This window comes from Rattus norvegicus, chromosome 1 (genome assembly GCF_036323735.1).
Source record: "Rattus norvegicus strain BN/NHsdMcwi chromosome 1, GRCr8, whole genome shotgun sequence".
Taxonomy (NCBI): Eukaryota; Metazoa; Chordata; class Mammalia; order Rodentia; family Muridae; genus Rattus; species Rattus norvegicus.
Genome location: NC_086019.1, coordinates 197208297 through 197227366, shown reverse-complemented (window position 1 = coordinate 197227366; position 19070 = coordinate 197208297). Strand labels below are relative to the sequence as shown.

General features: G+C 46.7%; 2 protein-coding genes across 22 annotated transcripts in view; one reads left to right on the top strand and one right to left on the bottom strand.

The window, feature by feature from the left end:
- The window catches only part of Ctbp2 (C-terminal binding protein 2), a 140267-nt gene extending 121436 nt beyond the window's left edge, over positions 1 to 18831 (top strand). For 14 of the 17 annotated variants that reach the window (XM_063275168.1, XM_063275150.1, XM_039092148.2 and 11 more), the window contains 8 exons: positions 2201 to 2355; positions 2458 to 2602; positions 6248 to 6454; positions 10167 to 10381; positions 10783 to 10913; positions 11447 to 11574; positions 12054 to 12171; positions 13872 to 14408. In XM_063275168.1, coding sequence (XP_063131238.1) covers positions 2201 to 2355; positions 2458 to 2602; positions 6248 to 6454; positions 10167 to 10381; positions 10783 to 10913; positions 11447 to 11574; positions 12054 to 12171; positions 13872 to 14052 — 1280 coding nt within the window. In that variant the 3' untranslated portion in view covers positions 14053 to 14408. Of the gene's footprint in view, positions 1 to 83; positions 228 to 2200; positions 2356 to 2457; positions 2603 to 6247; positions 6455 to 10166; positions 10382 to 10782; positions 10914 to 11446; positions 11575 to 12053; positions 12172 to 13871 lie in introns of those variants that run through there. The other 3 variants (XM_039092172.2, XM_063275206.1, NM_053335.2) reach the window with 3 other exon arrangements.
- Zranb1 (zinc finger RANBP2-type containing 1) overlaps positions 15849 to 19070 on the bottom strand; it is a 56471-nt gene continuing 53249 nt past the window's right edge. For 4 of the 5 annotated variants that reach the window (XM_063281597.1, XM_006230445.5, XM_063281657.1 and 1 more), the window contains one exon: positions 15849 to 18409. In XM_063281597.1, coding sequence (XP_063137667.1) covers positions 18191 to 18409 — 219 coding nt within the window. In that variant the 3' untranslated portion in view covers positions 15849 to 18190. The remainder of the gene's footprint in view (positions 18410 to 19070) is intronic. The other variant, NM_001427548.1, reaches the window with a different exon arrangement.

The window sequence follows — 19070 nt, the reverse complement described above, 5'->3', positions numbered from 1 at the left end:
GATCACAGCCACCTCACTGGCCCCTCTGTGACCTGGGCACAGTAGCGATCTCCAGCATCTGCCTTTGACCTACTAAGGAGAGAGGGAGCATTGAGAGCTTTCGTTTTCTCATACAGCGAACCTGTCAGTTCTAAGAACCATGGACCAGTGAGGACATGGAGTGAAAAGATGTTAGCACTTGGGACCACTTGGGCCCCCTACTGTACTTATGGATCAGAGATTCTTAGGTAGGTAGCGGGGTGCACACAGGGAATGCCTCAACATCAGGATCTGACTGCCATTCAGTCTGCGATGGTCCATGATTCCCTTTCACCCCCAGCCTGTTCTTCTAAGACCAAGGCAAAAATATTCTCTCCACTCTATGCCCCAGTCTGTCCTGAGACTGCAGGTATGATGTAGAATGTCACCAGCCATGCAGTGATTGGTGGTAAGAGTACCAGGAGTATGGGCTAGCCTGTGAGGTACAAGAGGATCCAGTTAAGTTGTCTTGGTGTTTCTATTGCTGTGACAAAACACATGACCAAGAACAACTTGGGGAGGAAAGGGTTTATTCCAGCTTACAAAACTGCCATCACAGTCCATTGCTGAGCCAAAGCAGGACAGGAGCTGAAGCAAAAGCCACGAGGGAATGCTGCGCACAGGCTCGCTCCGTAGTTGGCTAAGCCTGTATCCAGGCTCTCCAGCCCAAGTGGTGGTGCAGCCCACAGTGAGCTGGGCCCTCCACGTCAGTCAAGAGTCAGGAAAATGCCTCTTAGCAAAGAGGTGAGCTCGCTTTTGCGAAAGGCTCCTGCTTTGGGTACCTTAATGGTCACTTAAAGGCTATGTGGCCCCTAGAAGCAGCCTATAGGATTTGAGGGACAGCCACATTCTCCCATACCTTGGGCAGTCTCAGAGAGGATGAAAAGACTAGGAGGAAGGAAGGCAGCCCAGCTTGGAGCCTCTGCAAGAGAGGAGGGAGGCAGCATCCCTGGCCACAAATCTCACCATACATGATGTGGCACTTGGGCTGCTGCGTGACTTTATGTGGATATCTGAAGACCGTCCTGTTTCAATTTTAGTCCATCACACTTATCTCCTTGACAAGGAAACAGCTGGTGAAGTGTCCCCAAAGCTGGGTCTAGAGAGCAGGAGGCTGTGAGGGCTCCAGTCAAGCTGGGAAGAGCCAACAGCCAACCCCCACCCCGGGGCAGGTGATCCCACAGGTGTAGTGATGTTGATCAGGTCCTACTGTGCTGTGGGTAACCCCAGTCTGCTGCATAGGCAGTTGAAGGGAAAGGTGCGTGGTTGAGCTGCATCCTGGAGGACCACAGAAGCCGCATGCTGAGAATTCAACAGAGATAGCATGCACTTGAGTACCACAGGGAGTGCGGACTAGGACCGCCCCTATCCCATTTCCAGAATGGCCCTGCCTGTCTCACTTCACGGGTGATAGGCTAGGGCTGCCTGCTTGCCCTAGGAGTTCTCTGGAAAGTTCTTTCAGAACAAAGACACCTCTGCAGGCTTCCTCTGTTTGACTCTATGCTGGCCTGGTTTTTGTTTGGAGACCCAGTACACATGAGGAGTCATGGTAGCAGGCCTGTGCCTTATGAGAGTGAATGACCCTGTTGTGTGACCTCAGTCTTGGAGCCTTGGGTTTAACTTGGAGGTATTAGACTACACTTAGCTCCATGCTGCCACCTTTTTATTTTTATGTGGGGCCTTGGTTATTAATGTGTGTTCATTCACATCTGAAAATCATAAGACAACTTAGAGTCCGTTCTCCTTGTGTACTGTGGGGGGTCAAACTGAAGTCATCAGGCTTGGTGGCAAGTACTTTACCTGCTAAGCCATCTCACCAACCCAGAGTTTTACTTTATGGGACACTTTATGGAAGTGAGCTACACAAATGTTATCCTATCCATCATTGGTTTGTGCGTCTGTGTCTCTGTCTGTCTGTCTGTCTGTCTGTCCCCAGTCTTAGAGTAAGGTGAGTTCCTGCCACAGCCTCGCACCTAACCTACAGCCATTAAACTTGTGATCTAGGAGCACTACCCTTGTTAGCTGGTAAGGCTGTGTCCTATCCTGCCTTAGACATCACAGCTGACTCCACCAGGCTTGTGTACTCTCTGCTTACCTTGGCATTGGCCGCTGAGATGATCAGAGTGTCCCCTCGAGCCCCTTTGCACAATGTGCTCACCCCACTTTTCCTCTCTCCTTACAGGTATCCGCCCCCAGATCATGAACGGCCCCCTGCACCCCCGCCCCCTAGTGGCACTGCTGGATGGCAGAGACTGCACTGTGGAAATGCCCATCCTGAAGGACCTGGCCACTGTGGCCTTCTGTGATGCACAGTCCACTCAGGAAATCCATGAGAAGGTGGGTTACAGCCCACCTTAGCCATGTCCCATCCTATAATTCTGCTAACAAAATCTCTGGGTACCCAGAGACTCTGACCTGTGACTCATGTCCATGGCACAGGTATTGAATGAGGCTGTGGGCGCCATGATGTACCACACCATCACTCTCACCCGGGAAGACCTGGAGAAGTTCAAGGCCCTGAGAGTGATTGTTCGAATCGGTAGTGGCTACGACAATGTGGACATCAAGGCTGCTGGCGAACTCGGTAAGTCAGAGAGTTAGGCTTGGGTGCCATGCTCAGTGGTCAGAATGAGCAGAAGGCAGAATTTAGGGCTGTTGTCCTGGAGGTTGATTCCTGAGGGAGTCTTTCCCCTGCAACTGTAGCTTCACCCCTGCCTTAGCGCTCCCAGAAGGCTTAGGGGCTGGAAGGTATTGACAAGATAAGCAGTAGACTAGTGAGGGCTTCCCCAAGAGGCGCAGTCAACACACCAAAACAAGCAGACCACCACCTGGCGCTCATAGAGGGCTTCCCAGAAACAGAATGACAGGCAGAAAGCCAAACAGGAAGGAGGAGTACCTGGATGGCACAGCGGACTCGCTGTTCACCTCCGAGAGGCTTGGTGTATACTGTCGGCAGAGGCCCAAGACACTGAGCCTGGGCTTAGGGACACATTTGGAGTGGCCTCAGAGGCCCAGTATTTGATCTGTACCTGAAGTGTGCCATCCCTTCCTTATTCATGAGGCTCATAAGAAATGCCTCAGAATAGCTGGAAACCCAAGCCGTGATGGCGGCCACAGCAGCCTGGTCATCCACAGCACACACCTGGGCCTGCTACCTGCCCGCCTCACCCAAGGGCTCCTGTCACCCCTCGCACAGGAAAGCCGGGTGGTCTGTAATGCCTCACACAGTCATCTCTCCACCAGACCTGACCGCTCTGTCCATAGCACAGGGATATTCCTGCCATGCTGGTGACTGAGGCAGCCTTGACACAACTTCAGACACAGTCAGCCCACAGCATTGAGAGAGGCGGGGGCCTTGTTCTAGTTTTCAGTGTCTACATTTAGGGAAGCCGTCTTTATGTACCTGAACCCCAAGGTATGAACAGGGCAAAGAAAGCTGTCCCATGGCAGCACCAGCCCGTGTCTACAGCACATTGGTGGAACAGCCTCGCCAGGAAAGACAGGAGGCATTGCAGGTAAAGGAAGAGCAGCTGGATTCAGTTCCAGACTTTCCACCAAAGTCCCAGGGAATGGTGGCTTCCTCTGTCCCCAGCCAGCCACGTTCATTTCCAGTTAAAGCTTCTCTGAGTTCCCCTTTGGTGTTATGCGAGGCCACAGACATGAGTTTAATAACAGCAGCTCCCCAGCGTGGAGCACACAGCTTTAATCCCCAGCATGGGGGAGGCAGAGGCAGGCAGATCTGAGTTTGAGGCCAGCCTGGTCTGCAGAGCAAGTCGAAAGCTAGCCTTAGCTACGCAATGGGTCCCCATCTCCCAAAACAGAAAGGAGAAAAGGTGTCATTTCTGTGGTACAAGCAAGTATGCTTGTGTTTAAAAGCAGGTATCTTGTTAGGAGTAGAGCTGAGCTGGGACAGTGGTGGGAGACATGGTTCTCTAACCCATCACCCCTCTCACACAGACCCTGCCGTGGTCAGCCCCTCTTTTCTTCTCCCGCTGGGAAGAGTCTCAGTATAGACAGGAAATGTGAATGTTAATGCTGTCACTGTGCTGGTCCACTGGGACTGGAGTGGATGCTCAGAAGACAGCTACTCAGGAGGGTAGCTAGAGAAGCCAAATGAACTTCCCTCCAATAGAGTGTATCAGTCAGCAAGCAGACCCTTTGAAGTAGTAAGGCAAGGAGCGGCGGGTATGCAGTTTCTGGAAAGGGTTTCTGGAAGCCGTGTACTTTACCATGGACCTAGTAAATAATTCCCCTGTGCCTGCTTGGAGCCTCCTGTAAGCATATGTGCAGCCCATCATCTGTGGGCCAGCACTAAGGACAAGACAAGCTCAGAAATCCACTCCTGGCCCCGGTACTGCAGAGAGCCTACATAACACAGGTAGAGGAACACCCTCACTCAGTCCTCAAAAAGCTAGCTAGCTATTTGGAGCTATTTAATGGTGGCTCCTATATAACCTCATGTAACCATGGCCTTTCTCTGTGGACATTAGAACCATACAGGAATAGGCACTTGAAGGTAACCCGGAGGGAAAACATGCTTACAGATCTACCTCAAATAACCAACAAACAACTCCTTATTAATGCCCATTTATAACTACACTTGCTTCTAGGTGTAGGTCCCACCTCTCCACATGAGTACTGGAGCCAAGAAGCTACATGAGCGCCTTGTAGGTTGGGTTGAGCAGACATCCTTCCTTGTTCTCCCTCTGTATGTCCCACTTTCACCATGCCTTTATCACAGAGGGACCCGTTGGCACTGGTTGTCATCGGTCAGCTGAGGACAGCACCGAGTCACAGCTGAGTTCACCGCACAGTCTGACTTACCTTCCACTAGGCTTTTCCTTCAGAGGACTGAAGATTGTCCTTAGCACCCAAGGCTCTTGCGTGCGCTTCTGCCCTTCCAGTCTAATAACAGCATTGCTTGACCATGCCTGAGATCTGTGCGCAGTTATTCCAAATGCATGGGACCCCTCCGCTAACGCAGGATTGCCACCCCTCACCTCTTAAGAGCAATAGCGGCCATCACCAAGGTCCCTTAGCAAATGCCTGTGGTCCGGAGACGTCCTCTGCAGCCAGGATAACCTACCTGCTCATGATGCCTTGCCTCACTCTGAGCTGTCTGTTCTCCTGAGGGAGTCACTCACCAAGCCACGGACCCAGGGCAGCCATGGTAGCGGGATGAGACGTGCCACAGCTGCTAAGGAGTGTTAGGGGACTGTTCGTTCGTCCCCTTCGTGTCTATGGTTTCAGTTCCAGTCCCCAGTCTTAAAGCTAACGGAACCCAAGGCCACCTTGAAGGTAGCTGCACCTTGCTGCCTAGATGCCACCTGTAGGTCAGGTGGAAGCCATTTTTCCTGAGCAGCGGGACAGCCAATGCCTGTGCCACCGCTTAGAAAGCTACTTGTCTGGCAGGTGCAGGTCAATGTGAACATGCTTAGGGTTCCACATTCTCATCAGGACCTCGGCTTTCTCCTGTTTACTAGGCTGTCCATGAGACACCTAGGCCTTGCCCTGAAGAGTGACGGGGAAAAACTACCCATCTCCTCAGAATGAGGGAAGACGATGTTCAGATACCTCCTGGGTACTTAGTTACTGAGGACTGGGAGATCCACCTCAGGTGCCCGGAGGTGTAAGGCTCATTAGGTAGTTCCCCAGGTGGCCTCCTGTTTTCTACCAGGGTCAGACAAACCGTAAGCTTCAGGGATATGGGTAACTTTAAAATCAAGATCCTCCTGCCTTTGGCCTTCAGAGTTACCGTTAGAAATGTGTATTGCAGCGCTTGGCTTGAGCTGGTGTTTGCAGACAGTGATTAGTGAGGTCTGCTGGTGTTTGCATTACAGTGCATAAGGTTCAAGGAGTCTTCTGTGAGCATCACAGCTCTGGAAAAGGTCTGGGCTTCTTCTCTCTCTCCCCAACCCCCCCCCACTGTTTTGAGTCCTGCCAGGGTAGAGCTGAGGTGGAAGAACCCACTGGCTTCTGCTTGCTCCAGAGCTCCTTTGGGCCTCATACCAGGGATGGAAAAGGGGGAGTTGGTCTGATGGTGAGCCAAGACTAAAGACCATGTAGGATTTCGGTGCAGTGGTGAGGACTGCTGAGCGTGAGAAACAGAGAGCCTGCTGAACATTTGACCCAGCCCTCGACACTGGAGTGGTTCTCGTCCCTTTCTGACCAGGGTGCTTAGGGATCCTGGGTCTTCGCTCGCCTTTATGCCTGGCCATTCCCCTTTCAGGAATCGCCGTGTGCAACATCCCATCTGCTGCAGTGGAGGAGACAGCAGATTCGACAGTCTGCCATATCCTCAATCTGTATCGGCGGAACACATGGCTGTACCAGGCCCTACGAGAAGGCACGCGGGTACAAAGCGTGGAACAGATCCGTGAGGTCGCCTCAGGAGCTGCTCGGATCCGAGGGGAAACACTGGGCCTCATTGGCTTTGGTACGTGCCCCTTGAGATGGGTTTGGTGTGTGGGGAGGTAAAGCGTCAACTTGCTGAGAGATGAGATCTGAGCCCGTTCTATAAGAGTGTTTCTATGTTGCTGGTCAGGGACACAGCAGGAGTGCACCCTCTGCTATCACTGGAAAGGGGCGTGTTTGGTAAATCTCCCTGGGGCAGAGGGTAATGGGTTGGCTGTGTTCTTGAATAGCAACCTGGGCCCATGGGTCCTGAAGGCTGCTGAACGCAGATGGTACCCTGCAACGGTAATATGAAGCCACTTAAAAATTCAAGCCTGAGGGTAAGGCCAGGCCATGGTCTTGAAAATCTCTTGTGAGAATGGGACAAGGCACGATCTTTCTGGACCTGGTTGTTGCCATGGAGATAGTTGAGCAGAGGCCCTGACATTATCAGCGAGTGCCGTAGGGAGGACCAAGGAAAGTTTGAGCAGTGATGGAAAGCAGACAAGTGCTGCTACAGTTATCCACACATGGGCTGGAACAGGCCCCCTAGCTGGATGCCGCCACTCACTCACCTACTCTGTAACAAGCAGAGAATTATTTGGCTTCACTGCCTCCCTTTCTGGGTCTGTAACTAGAGATGGCAGCAGGAGATATACATGGTTGCTACCTCTTTTTTTTTTTTCGGAGCTGGGGACCGAACCCAGGGCCTTGCGCTTGCTAGGCAAGCGCTCTACCACTGAGCTAAATCCCCAACCCCTTTTCTTCTTCTTCTTCTTCTTCTTCTTCTTCTTCTTCTTCTTCTTCTTCTTCTTCTTCTTCTTCTTCTTCTTCTTCTTCTTTCCTTCCTTCCTCCTTCCTCCTTCCTCCTTCCTCCTTCCTCCTTCCTCCTCCTCCTCCTCCTCCTCCTCCTCCTCCTCCTTCTTCTTCTTCTTCTTCTTCTTCTTCTTCTTCTTCTTCTTCTTCTTCTTCTTCTTCATTTTTTTTTTTTTTTTTTTGGTTGCTACCTCTTGAGACTTAAGGGCAGCATGAAATAGTTCAATCCTAACCTCCAGAAAACATTTCCAATTTGCATCACCTTTAACTCAGAGTCAGCTGAGGGCTGCAGCTTCTGAGAGGTAGCTTGAAAAGAGGGACCACTTGCTGGATGACTCCAGGATTACTCATCTTTCTCCAGGGCGGGACTCCCTGGCCTCTAGAGCAGTCAGGACCTGAGTTCAAGCGATCAGATGCTGGGGGATGGCTCTATGAGTTTTCACAGGGCTTCAGAAGTACAGGTACCATGGGTAAACACTGCAGCACCCTCTGCTGGTATCCTCAGGTGCTTCCTGTGACTCTAAAGTGGTCATCCAGTTTTGGAAGCCCTTCTTGTGGCTCAGGATGGTCTCTGGTGAGGCTGTAGTGCCTGTGGGCAGCTCTGAGCAGCTAGCCAACTGGTGGGAAGCTCTCCTCTGTCTAGGTCCCCATCACATGAGTGTTGTCTTTCAGCTTTCCTAAGCTCCTTTGCTTGCTCCCCTACATTCATGGCTGCTGCAGTCCCTCTGGCTCTCTGCACAGATCTGACTCTCCATGACCCCCAGAACTGTAGTGGACAGACAGGAAGAAGGCTATTTGCTGGCTCCCCATTAGAGCGGCAGCGAGCCTGCTGGGGACCAAACGCATCCTCTTAGCTCTGCTTGAAAAGCAACAGGAGGACCTCGAGTGAACCCGCAGAGGTCTCTCAGGCTGCCTGCCATATTTATAGAAAATGCCTAGGTTTTTGCCTGTCGGGATTTGATTTTGTTTTTAATTTGGCACACAGGTTTAAGATACCATTATGGCATTTTTTTTTAAAGAATGTGTTTTCTTAAAAACTAGAACACTTCTTATCATGTCACCTTTACCCAGGGTCTACAATTCCATTATGTGCGTGCTGCCAAATAAAGGGCTTTTGTCTTAACATGGCCTGTGCCCGAGGGTTTTACCTACAGGGACTGTGATTTTGACAGTGCTTTAGACAGAAGCTCTCTGGATGGAGGCAGAGGGCAGTGAAAACCTGTGTGTGAGCCGCGGAGACACACCTCCACTCAGAGTGGCATTGTCATTACAGGATGTTTAGATCTATTTTGGTCACCTAGGTTCCTGCCACCTCCTCGGGTACTGGATCTACAAGGGCCTCAGGCCACAGTCCCTGAGTACCCAGTTAGAAGGCATTGTTGTCCCCTAAGGCATGGAACTCATGGTGGGGTCCTCAATGCCATGTTTCAAGGATGCCACTGAGTCCCTGTCTCTCCACACTTCCTGCCACCCTCCACTGTCCAGTCTTGCTTGCTCCTTTGCCATGCACTGTAGTGTGGCTAGTTCAGCTCCTGATGAGCTGTGTCTTCAAAGGGAGGTGACGTTGACATTGCAGCTGTCCCTCTCTGTCAGAGTGACCTTATTAGTCCTTCATGGGGGCGGGGGGGGGGGTGGCTACCAACCAGACTGCCAGCCACTGACTGCTGAGAAATATGCATCTTCCTTTCTAATTGAACTCCGTTTCAAAAACAAAATGTGGGTCTGTATGTGGATGTACACCTGCTACAGCACGCACTTGGAGAATAAGCAGAGTTGGTTCCCCTTCTGCCGTGTGGGTTCATTGTCAGACCTGGCAGCCAGGACTTTACCCACTGAGCCATCAACACTAACCTGCCCACATATTTGAATAGTCTTGGTTTTTTTTTTTTTTTTTTGGGAGGGGGCTTGTTGATGGGCGGTTTTATAGTTACTGTATGTTTCTGTTGTCTCTTGAGATACGTCTCTCCCTATGTAGCTCTGACTGTCTTGGAACTCACTCTGTAGACCAGTCTGGCCTTGAACTCACAGAGATCCGCCTGCCTGTGCTTCCAGAGTGCTAAAATCAAAGGCCTCTGTTGAGTAGGGTTTTACATAAGGTGTACTTTGTAATCGGCCTAGTTGAAATCCAGTCAAACCACCCTTTTTGAGGTAAAACAAGAAGTGCCGTCAAGGGGGAACTGGATTTGAGCAAAGGATGGCCACTGTGGAATTCAGAGGGCTTTTGTGGCCCACTGCTGACATCTGTTATGACTTGGGGTATCCTAGATTCTATGCTAGAACTGTACTTCAGAATCTGTCAAGCTTCAGAGGCAATGGTGCTTTGACCATTTGACCAACTGAGAAGCAAATCCAACAGGTCAGGGTAGAAACAAGGAATGACAGTGACAGTTAAACCTGCCAAGTAAAAATGAGAGAACAGGACAGGGAAGCATGTTGGCGATGTCTGGACCGGAGGAAAGGACATGCAACATCTATTACATTCTAAACGGATATTGGTTTGAAGGTGTCCATGATAAATTATTTAAAAGAATCCTTTGGGGCTGGAGGTGGCTTGTTAGCTAAGTGTGCTCTGGTCCCTCAGAGGGTCCAAGTTTGGTTCCCAGCATCCATATGAGGCAGTTTACAACTCTGTAAGCCAGCTCTGGGCAGGCATTTTTCTCAATTTAGGCTCCCTCCCTTCATTTAACTCTACCTTGTGTCAAGCTGACATAAGACTAGCCAGCACAGATACCCTCCTCTGGCCTCTGAGTACCTGCACTTACAAGCCCAGACCCACAGTCATGTAACATAATTAGTCTGAGGAGACACGTTCTGCTTTGGCATGGTAACTTAGCCCTTCCCAGCAAAGATGATAATCTCTGGTCAGTCATGGGGTAAAGCAGACAGCACACTGTCATGGGGTAAAGCCTTACTCACCTGGATATTCTATCTCTGCACAGGTCGCACTGGGCAGGCAGTTGCTGTTCGAGCCAAGGCCTTTGGATTCAGCGTCATATTTTATGACCCCTACTTACAGGATGGGATAGAGCGGTCTCTGGGCGTGCAAAGGGTCTACACCCTGCAGGACTTGTTATATCAGAGCGACTGTGTCTCCTTGCACTGCAATCTGAATGAACACAACCACCACCTCATCAATGACTTCACCATCAAGCAGGTAATTTGAGAGCATATGTGTGCAGCCTTAGCATCCACTGCAGTTGAACCACACTTGCCATGGGCACAGGAGATTGCAGGGAAGTGTCCCTGGGACAAATCAGTAATAGGAGTTGGGCCCAGCTGCCTTCCATCCGTCCATTCAGGCAGACAAGCAAGTGACTTGACTAACATAGCTCCAATCTTCTGTACCTTGTGGCTCTGTCTGTCAAGAAGGAAAAATGTTCCTGGCCTACTTTTATGATCAACTTTCCCAACCTCTTTCCTTGAACTGCTACCTATGGTGGAGAAACCCCAGACCCACAGAGCTCCTAGCTTGCGACTTTGTCTTGTAAACGTCTGTTCCAGCGATTCCTCCTGCTACTATGATGAGATATAGCCAGCTTCTCTTTCCTTCTGCAGATGAGGCAAGGAGCATTCCTTGTGAATGCAGCCCGAGGTGGCCTGGTGGATGAGAAAGCCTTAGCTCAGGCCCTCAAAGAGGGCAGGATACGAGGCGCTGCTCTGGATGTGCATGAGTCTGAGCCCTTCAGGTATGTGTGTGGCTGGGTATACTTCTAGCTTCCTACTGGGAACCTGGGGAGTGGGGGGGTGGGGCACGCCACTAATTCCACATCTCAGCTGACACTTAGAATTTGAAGAACCTTGAATTTGAAGAACCTTCTTGCACAAGTTTCTGGGTAGGAAATTCTGCAAATGCTTAGCAGAGTCACTGTTTTGTTCTAGGGAATCTGCATCAGTGTGAAAAGATCCCCAAAGAACATTAGATAGGGCAAAGGCAAAAAAGCAAGATGTTGGTGTCTTTTTGATCTGTAGACCCTGGAGTATTCATTCTGGCTGGAAGGGATCTCTTCACTGACTTTTTTTTTTCTCTCTGGCATAGCTGTTTCCTATAGTTGTGGTCACTTGTTCCCTGATACCCAACCCTAATGAAATCTGATACAGGGCTTCCCTGCTCTCTGCTAACACACACAGCTACTGTCTCACATGGCCTCAAGGCCTCCCATATCAGTAGTAATTGTATTAAACTTATCCCATTTTTACTGAATACTTTCCATTCACCCAGCTTTGCTCAGGGCCCATTGAAGGATGCTCCAAATCTCATCTGCACACCACACACAGCCTGGTACAGCGAACAAGCATCACTAGAGATGAGGGAAGCAGCTGCCACGGAGATCCGCCGAGCAATCACAGGTGAGCCCCACACCCAACACATGTTGCTTTTTACATTTTGTTGGCTTTTATATGAACTCTTAACTAAATTTCAAGGAGAATCCTATACTCCAATTACAGGGTAGCTGACGACAGGCGAGAAGACCACTTTCTCAGTGGTATAGGCTGAGGCCACTGTGTATAATAGGAAAGTTCTGTGACCTTAAAAATAAAACATTTGGCTCAAGCTGCTAAAGGAAACTGCTTCCCAACCTAAGTTCAGTCACAAGAACCTACATAGAGGGGGCTGGGGATTTAGCTCAGTGGTAGAGCGCTTACCTAGGAAGCGCAAGGCCCTGGGTTCGGTCCCCAGCTCCGAAAAAAAGAACCAAAAAAAAAAAAAAAAAAGAACCTACATAGAGGAGGTGTCCTCTGTCTACCTGGCATGTGCCATGGTACACACACATTAAGCACTCTTAAAGAATAAATGCATATGATTAATTACAACCCTCTTACTCTAGGTCGCATCCCAGAAAGCTTACGAAACTGTGTCAACAAAGAATTCTTTGTTACTTCAACTCCTTGGTCAGTCATTGACCAGCAAGCAATTCATCCTGAGCTCAATGGTGCCACATACAGGTGAGAAGAACTCATGTTATCTAGGCTGACAGCATGACCTCAGGCAAGGATGCTAGAAAAGCCCACACCTGAGTAGTTGATAAAACCTTGGCCCTTAAATGAAAACCAGCCATTTTTGACGTCTTTTGTATTCTATTTTCAGTGCCTAAAATCCCCGGGGTAAATCACTTTTTCCAAGGTGTTAAGAGTCAGGAATTGTTCGGGTTGGTTTGGTTTTTGAGACAGTATATGCCCAAGCTAGCTTCAAACTTGTGCACTTCCCTTATATGTGCATATATAGCCCCATGACCAGCCCAGCAAGACAAGAAGATGCAGACAAGAAGGGCTTCATAGTAGTCACCTCAAGTTCCAGGTTCTGCGCCAGGTAGAACAAACTCCCACTACAGACTTTGCCTCCTTTTAAATAATGAGATCAGCATTTTCTGGTTTGACCCTTCTGTACAAAACAAATACTTAAAAGGAAGCAGTACTATCATTTGTGGGGGTTGTCATGATCGACCTCCATTATTGCAGGCTTCTAGGGAAATTACTGAATTTTACTGCTTATAGAGGAGGAAGAAGCCACCTTGAAAAAGGTATCCTGTGGCTCTCTGCATACTTAGCAACACCTGGAGGGGGGGGCATATCATCCTTTACTAATGTACTGTAATGCTGTCATGACAACTAAAAGTGTGACAGGACATTATCACGTTACTTTAGTCCTGGTCCTTGAACACATTGGAAGGATGAGATTGGGTTTAGTTTATATGTGAAAGCTCTGAAGAAGCTATGTATTTGCTTCTGGGTCATGTGGCTTATATCCCACCCATTCTCACCTTTGTTTTTTGAGAGTTTTTTTTTTTTTAAATGACATAGTCCCACTCTAGGCCAAGTTAGCCTCAAAGTCATGGAAACTCACATAACCCCCTTCCTTGAATAGTAAGTCACCTTGACTTCTGGTGAGCCACCTGGCCAGGGCCAATCCTATCTCCTCTGCCCTCAGACATACTTCACAGTATGTCACAGACCTACATCACAATCAGTTCATTCAGTTAGTGCCCACCCTTAAGAGCCCCACTCTTCCATCAACTCATCTCTCTGGCCCTCTAGAATATTCCATGGGTTGCAAGGGATCAGAGCTTGGAAGACTCCATTAAATGAACAGTGCTGAGAGAGGTGTTAGGGACAGGTCGGCTTTCAGTGTGAGATGTTTTCCTTGCTAACTGAGAGTTAATATGTTGAGTCACATGTGTCTAAGAGCCATATGGTCTACAGGCAGTTCATGTGCCTAATGAATGTCTCTACATACAGAGAAAGGCACTGGACCAACCTAGAGGGCCACTGTCTCCCTAGTGAATTAATTCAGCTGTCATTCAGCTGTCACAGGAGTGACTTAAGTGACTAATGAACCACAAGTTCATTCCTCAGTTCTGGGGAATGAGTACCCCATTCTCCCATTTTTCCCAAATTTCCATTTCCTAGTATATTAGATATTAAGATTTGAACATGAAAATGTAGGAAGGAAGAAAGCTTAATAGCCGCTTTTAGCGAAATAAGCAGGGACATCACAAAGTCACCTTATCTGACTTATTTCCCAATGGTAACCTAGAGTTTAACTGGTACAGTATGCTATGGGGGTTAAGGTTAACAAAGTGTGGGGAGGACAAGGATTTGGCAAATGTAGCCTGAACTTAAGGCCTTGTTTCTTGTGTGTTCCATAGGTATCCACCAGGCATTGTAGGTGTGGCTCCAGGAGGGCTTCCTCCAGCTATGGAAGGGATCATCCCTGGAGGCATCCCTGTGACTCACAACCTCCCCACTGTGGCACACCCTTCCCAAGCTCCCTCCCCAAACCAGCCCACAAAACACGGGGACAATCGAGAGCACCCCAACGAGCAATAGCAGAGAATACGTGAAGGTAATCATTCAGATAAACTTGGGACCAAGAGACAGTAGAAAACGGATGAATTTGATGGTCTTTTAAACTGATCCTGGACATCACTGATACTGCAGTGTGAAAGCTACAAAAGCTAGAAAACAAGATGGTATCTGCTTCCAGAAGTGTGGAAAGACTAGGACGTGATTATTAACGACCAACTTCTGTTATTGTGTGTTAAGTTTTTCATCTGTGCATCAAATCACAAAGAATAGAGCTTTTCCTTTATCAATCAATCCCCTGGGCACAGCAGGTCCTGCGCAGCTTGTTGTAGAATGTTGCATCAAGAGCTCCGAATATCAATAAAAAAATTGAGAGGAAATCCCCATCAAGGCTAGTCCCTTTGGTCTTCAGGGGCTGGTGCCTCCTTTGCTGATAGGAAGATTAAAAATAAGACAAGATGGGGAGGACATTGTTTGCTGGTGTAGACATCTCCGCGCACAGGATTGAAGAGGTAAAAGCTCCTGTACAGAAGGTTTCACATCTGAGCAGCAAAGTCGGTTGTGAGTTCAGTAAAACCCTCTGATGACACAAAACAAAAACAACAAACAAACAAAAAAAAAAAACAAAAAAAGGAAAAGAACAAAAGAAAAAAGTATTAAGTTTCACAAGCTGTTTGTACTCAAATATATTTTCTCAGTTTCAGATCCTCAGCTATTTTATTGAGTGGAAAGTCTTGGACGAGAAGGGTTCAAGAAGAATAATGTTGCATTTCCTTATGTCTCAGGAAACACTTTTTATGGTAACTTGTCAGATTGTCTATGAACAAACCCACTTTTTTAGACATTGATAAATTCTTTTCTTCACGTGATATTTTATACAAGAACACTTCAGATGTGCTATTAGATGTGACTGATTTTAACAAATCCTATTAGATTTGTATCAGCTAGTTACATGTTCTATTCATAGTCTTTTGTGAATCATTGCCTTTTTGTTTTTAAAGATGGCCTATTTTGAGCCTTTGTATAGGTACATTCCTGTTTTTGTGACAAAAGAAAAACTTTAAACTGTCCCAAACAGAAAATAATGGCTATCAGAAGTATGTTTTGTTTTAGTGTGAGTTACCGTTACTGTATTTGTTTATTGTAAAGGTGAACATTTAGCATTCAGTGCAGTTTTCAATAAAAAGTAATTAAAATTTCTTTTAAGTCCTGACATTTAAGTACATCTCACCTATGTAAAAGCTAGCCCTTGAGATGTCATCACACTGTCAGTCAGCCAGTTTCCAACTCTTGTGGTGACATTGTCTGACCTCACAGAAGTCCAAATTAGGCAGGCTATCCTGAAGATGAGACAGTGCTTTAAGGTAAAGTCAATTCCAGAAACAAAACTGGTTTATTTCAGAATTTTGATTTTAATGTGCCCAAATGTAGTAGGATGCTCTTTTTGTTTGGGGGAGGTGGGGGCATAACCTAAGCTAATATTTACAAAGTAACCACAGACTGAAACTTACCTTCTGAAGCAGCATCCAATGCTTTTAAATCTCACAATTCCAAGGTTCAAGAGAGAATGAAGTGTAAACTTTACAGTGTAAGCCTGCCTGGCTGCCTTCTTTTCAGGAGGGTGCGCCACCTTAACTGCTCTATAAAATGAGCTCACATGGAGACTGCTACCTTCACAATCACAGATCTTGTCAGTGACTGTAAAAGAGAGGCCCAAACCATCTACATGGCAGTATTTTACTTAACATTTTCTATATCTAGCATAGTAATCCTAACAGTAAACCTAACAGTCAAAAACAAAGTCAGATTTGAATCCATGGTGTGCCTAGGTTTTGTTTAATTAGATTGCGGTTGCTTAAACAGTCCTTTAGAAATGATTATATAAACTGACTCCAAAGAACAACATCAGAATAAAAACAAAGTACTGGTTTCACCCTAGAAAAAGAACCATAAAGTCCACGTAGTTATAAAAGTATTACTGTCCAGTCCATTTAAAGATACCTACACTTGCCACGCAGCCATGTATAATCTTTGACAAAGGACGGCTTTACACGTTCTTGGGACAATAATTATGGCTGTTGGTTTAGTTCAAGAGCATAGCATTGACTTCCCAAAAGTGTTGGCCTTTTCACAGCCAGCAGTCTGCTATAGAGACTAACGAAAGCCCCATTCCAAGAAATGGAGTCTTCTTTAATTCTTTCCCACGGGGAAGAATGGGTACCTATCAAATTATATGTGGTCAGGGTCACTGGTCATAAATAAATAAATAAATAAATAAATACAGAGGGAACTGGGGAAAGGATACTCAAGAAACTACAATATGCAGAACAAGGTTCAGTCCTGAGCCTGACTCTGTACCACAAGGTTTGGGTACAACATAGATGTACCCAGACCAGTTTTTCCTTTCAGCTCTGTGGCTTATCTGGGAGGAAGGCTTAACTGCTTAACTGGATCTGCCTCCCAAAAAATCAACTACACATGGAGATCACCTATTCTAGACGCTATGCATGCTAAGGACTTAGAGCGGCAGGCAACCTTTGACTTGGTGATTACTCACTGATCAAAATGAAAACAAAATAGTCAATTTGTAGGAACTACTGGAACAGTAACATTTACCAGTATTGTTACCACAATTCATATGGAGTCACCTTACTGTGAAAATTACTTTCTGGTTTTAGCATGCAGCATAAATGACCTTTCATCCTGAGAACACCTTTTTACTGAGTGTTCACAAGAGAGAGAGAACTAAAGACATAACAGCTCATAGGTATTTTTTTCTTTTTAGTATTCCAGCAAACTTAAAAGTTGTATACACTTCAATACCATCTCATCAGAAAAACAAGATTTAAAAGTTTTCACAGCCTTTTCAGTAAAGGGGAGGAAAAGAGGAAATGTGTGTATTTGCTACTTTGCAACTGCTTGCCACATCAGTCTAAGTGCTTATCAGGACACTTCGTGTTGTGCCTGAGGAGGTCAGAGATGTTTACCCAGTACTAATATATGCCTGAAGTGGTCAATTAACACTCTCCATAAATGTTTTTCTAAAAGTATGGTTTTAACTTTAATGGCTACAACTAACCAACATGCAAAAGTTCTCAGACTACACAGAAACTGATCATACAATGCATTGACCACCTTACTGCATTTTAAAAGTCTTTATTCTGTACTGAACTGTATTCCCAATCAGCCTAAGCAAAGGTATGCCCTTAATACAGGATCTGCTTAGAGCAGAGGTGACAAAGACAGGAAGAATCTGAAGACTGTCTGCATGGCCACCTGGGAACAGAACAGGTTGAGTCACAAGTGACTGTCACATAACTCACCCAGTGACAAGTGAGCTGCTCCCTTTCTATCTATCCATTCAGGGCATAAGTGCACAAATGCACCTGCCCAGAGTTGAGTAAGAACCCTCTTTACAGGGCACTCTTCCAAACAAATAAATATCTAAATAATGAAAGGGGCAAATCAGAAAACTTGAAAACAGAAACTAAAACCGTCTTCAAACACAACAGACAATGTTTATGATAAGTTCACTCCAAACACTTGCTAGTTTTTCTTGCAGTTTGTTCCTAAGGGTTTGATTTTTTTTTATTTTATTTTATTGGGCACAACAGGAACTAAATTATTAATAAAATAAAGGCGTGTTTATTTTTATCTTGCCGTGGATAATTTGTACAAAGTTTCCAAATCTCTGAAACAGTGGGATATGGGTCTTGTACGGTGGGAGCAGGATGTCAGGTGCTAATGAGAATATCTCAATGGTTTGTCTGCTATGTGCTTTTTGTGAGTGCCCATGCTGGGAAAATGGTCTTGGTAACATGAAGATGCTGGTGCACTTTTCCTAGTACACAACTTCTTAAACAACCACATGCGTTTACATTCATAGACAGATTTACAATTGGAAAGAAAAAAGTTCTGCAATAAAATTAGGGTTTTTTTTTTTTCCTTTTTTTACAAACTGTAGTTCAACCAAAGTTCTCCATCTCCTCATGCAGATTCACTCAGTTCTCTCTAGTGAGTGCGGAACAGAAAGATAACTTGGGAGCAGATCCGGCAGGGTATGGCTCGCTCCATGCTGCATATTCGGCTTAAGATACCACACTAACTTTGGGGCCATCTCAGACCTGATGCCTTGGTCTTTTTTTCTCCTTAGATGTTTGTTTCATTCATCCTCATCATCCTCGTCTTCCTCTCCATCAGACAGGGATGTACACGGCCGGATCTGTCTGTAGCGGTCAAGCCATTTTTCTACCATTTGTGTAACCAAGGGGTGGTTTCTCCGCCGAGAGCTTTTCTGCATGGCCACTAGAACGCCCCCTTCAGTCACACAGCAGTCCAGCCACTCTCTGAGCAGTTTCTCTTGCTGCTCCTCATTACCTAGCTTTTGGAGGAACATGAGGAAAAGGCAAAGTAACAGTGTGTCAGACACTTGGTAGGAATAACCAGCAGCTCCTGTAATAATGAAAAAGCAAAAACAAACAACTGTTTCCACCCCGACTTCAACCTTTTCTCGGTTTAAAACCGGTTCAACTATGGTTGAACTTAAATGTGGAAACAGTCTTCTTCCCAAAAGGGTCTAAGAGAACACCCTAGAAGGTGACATGCCCTCAGAAAAATACTAAGAAATACTAAGAAAGAAAGGTAAGCTTCAGACATGACAAGGTAAGTTCACAGGGTAAACTATATTTGGGCTGAATTGTACAAGTTATGGTCTATGAATTCTTTTCCTTGGTACTATATTGCTTGTAAGTGTTTTGTGGGAATTACTAGAATACATAATAAATAGCCAATAATTTTTTAGAACGTGGGCTTTCTGGGTATTCTTTTATACATCCTCACTTCTCTCTGACTGGTCTGCACAGCTGTCACTTCCTAATAGGTTAGTACCCTCACTCCCCTTACAATATCTTAAAACTCTGCCAGAAATGTTAACACAGGCCCTTAACCCCAGATAGAGGGGCTGAAATTCAAGGCTAGCCTCGTCTGGGGTGGGGTGGGGAAATCTTAAAACTCTGTCAAGACTAACACCTCTCTAAGCCACA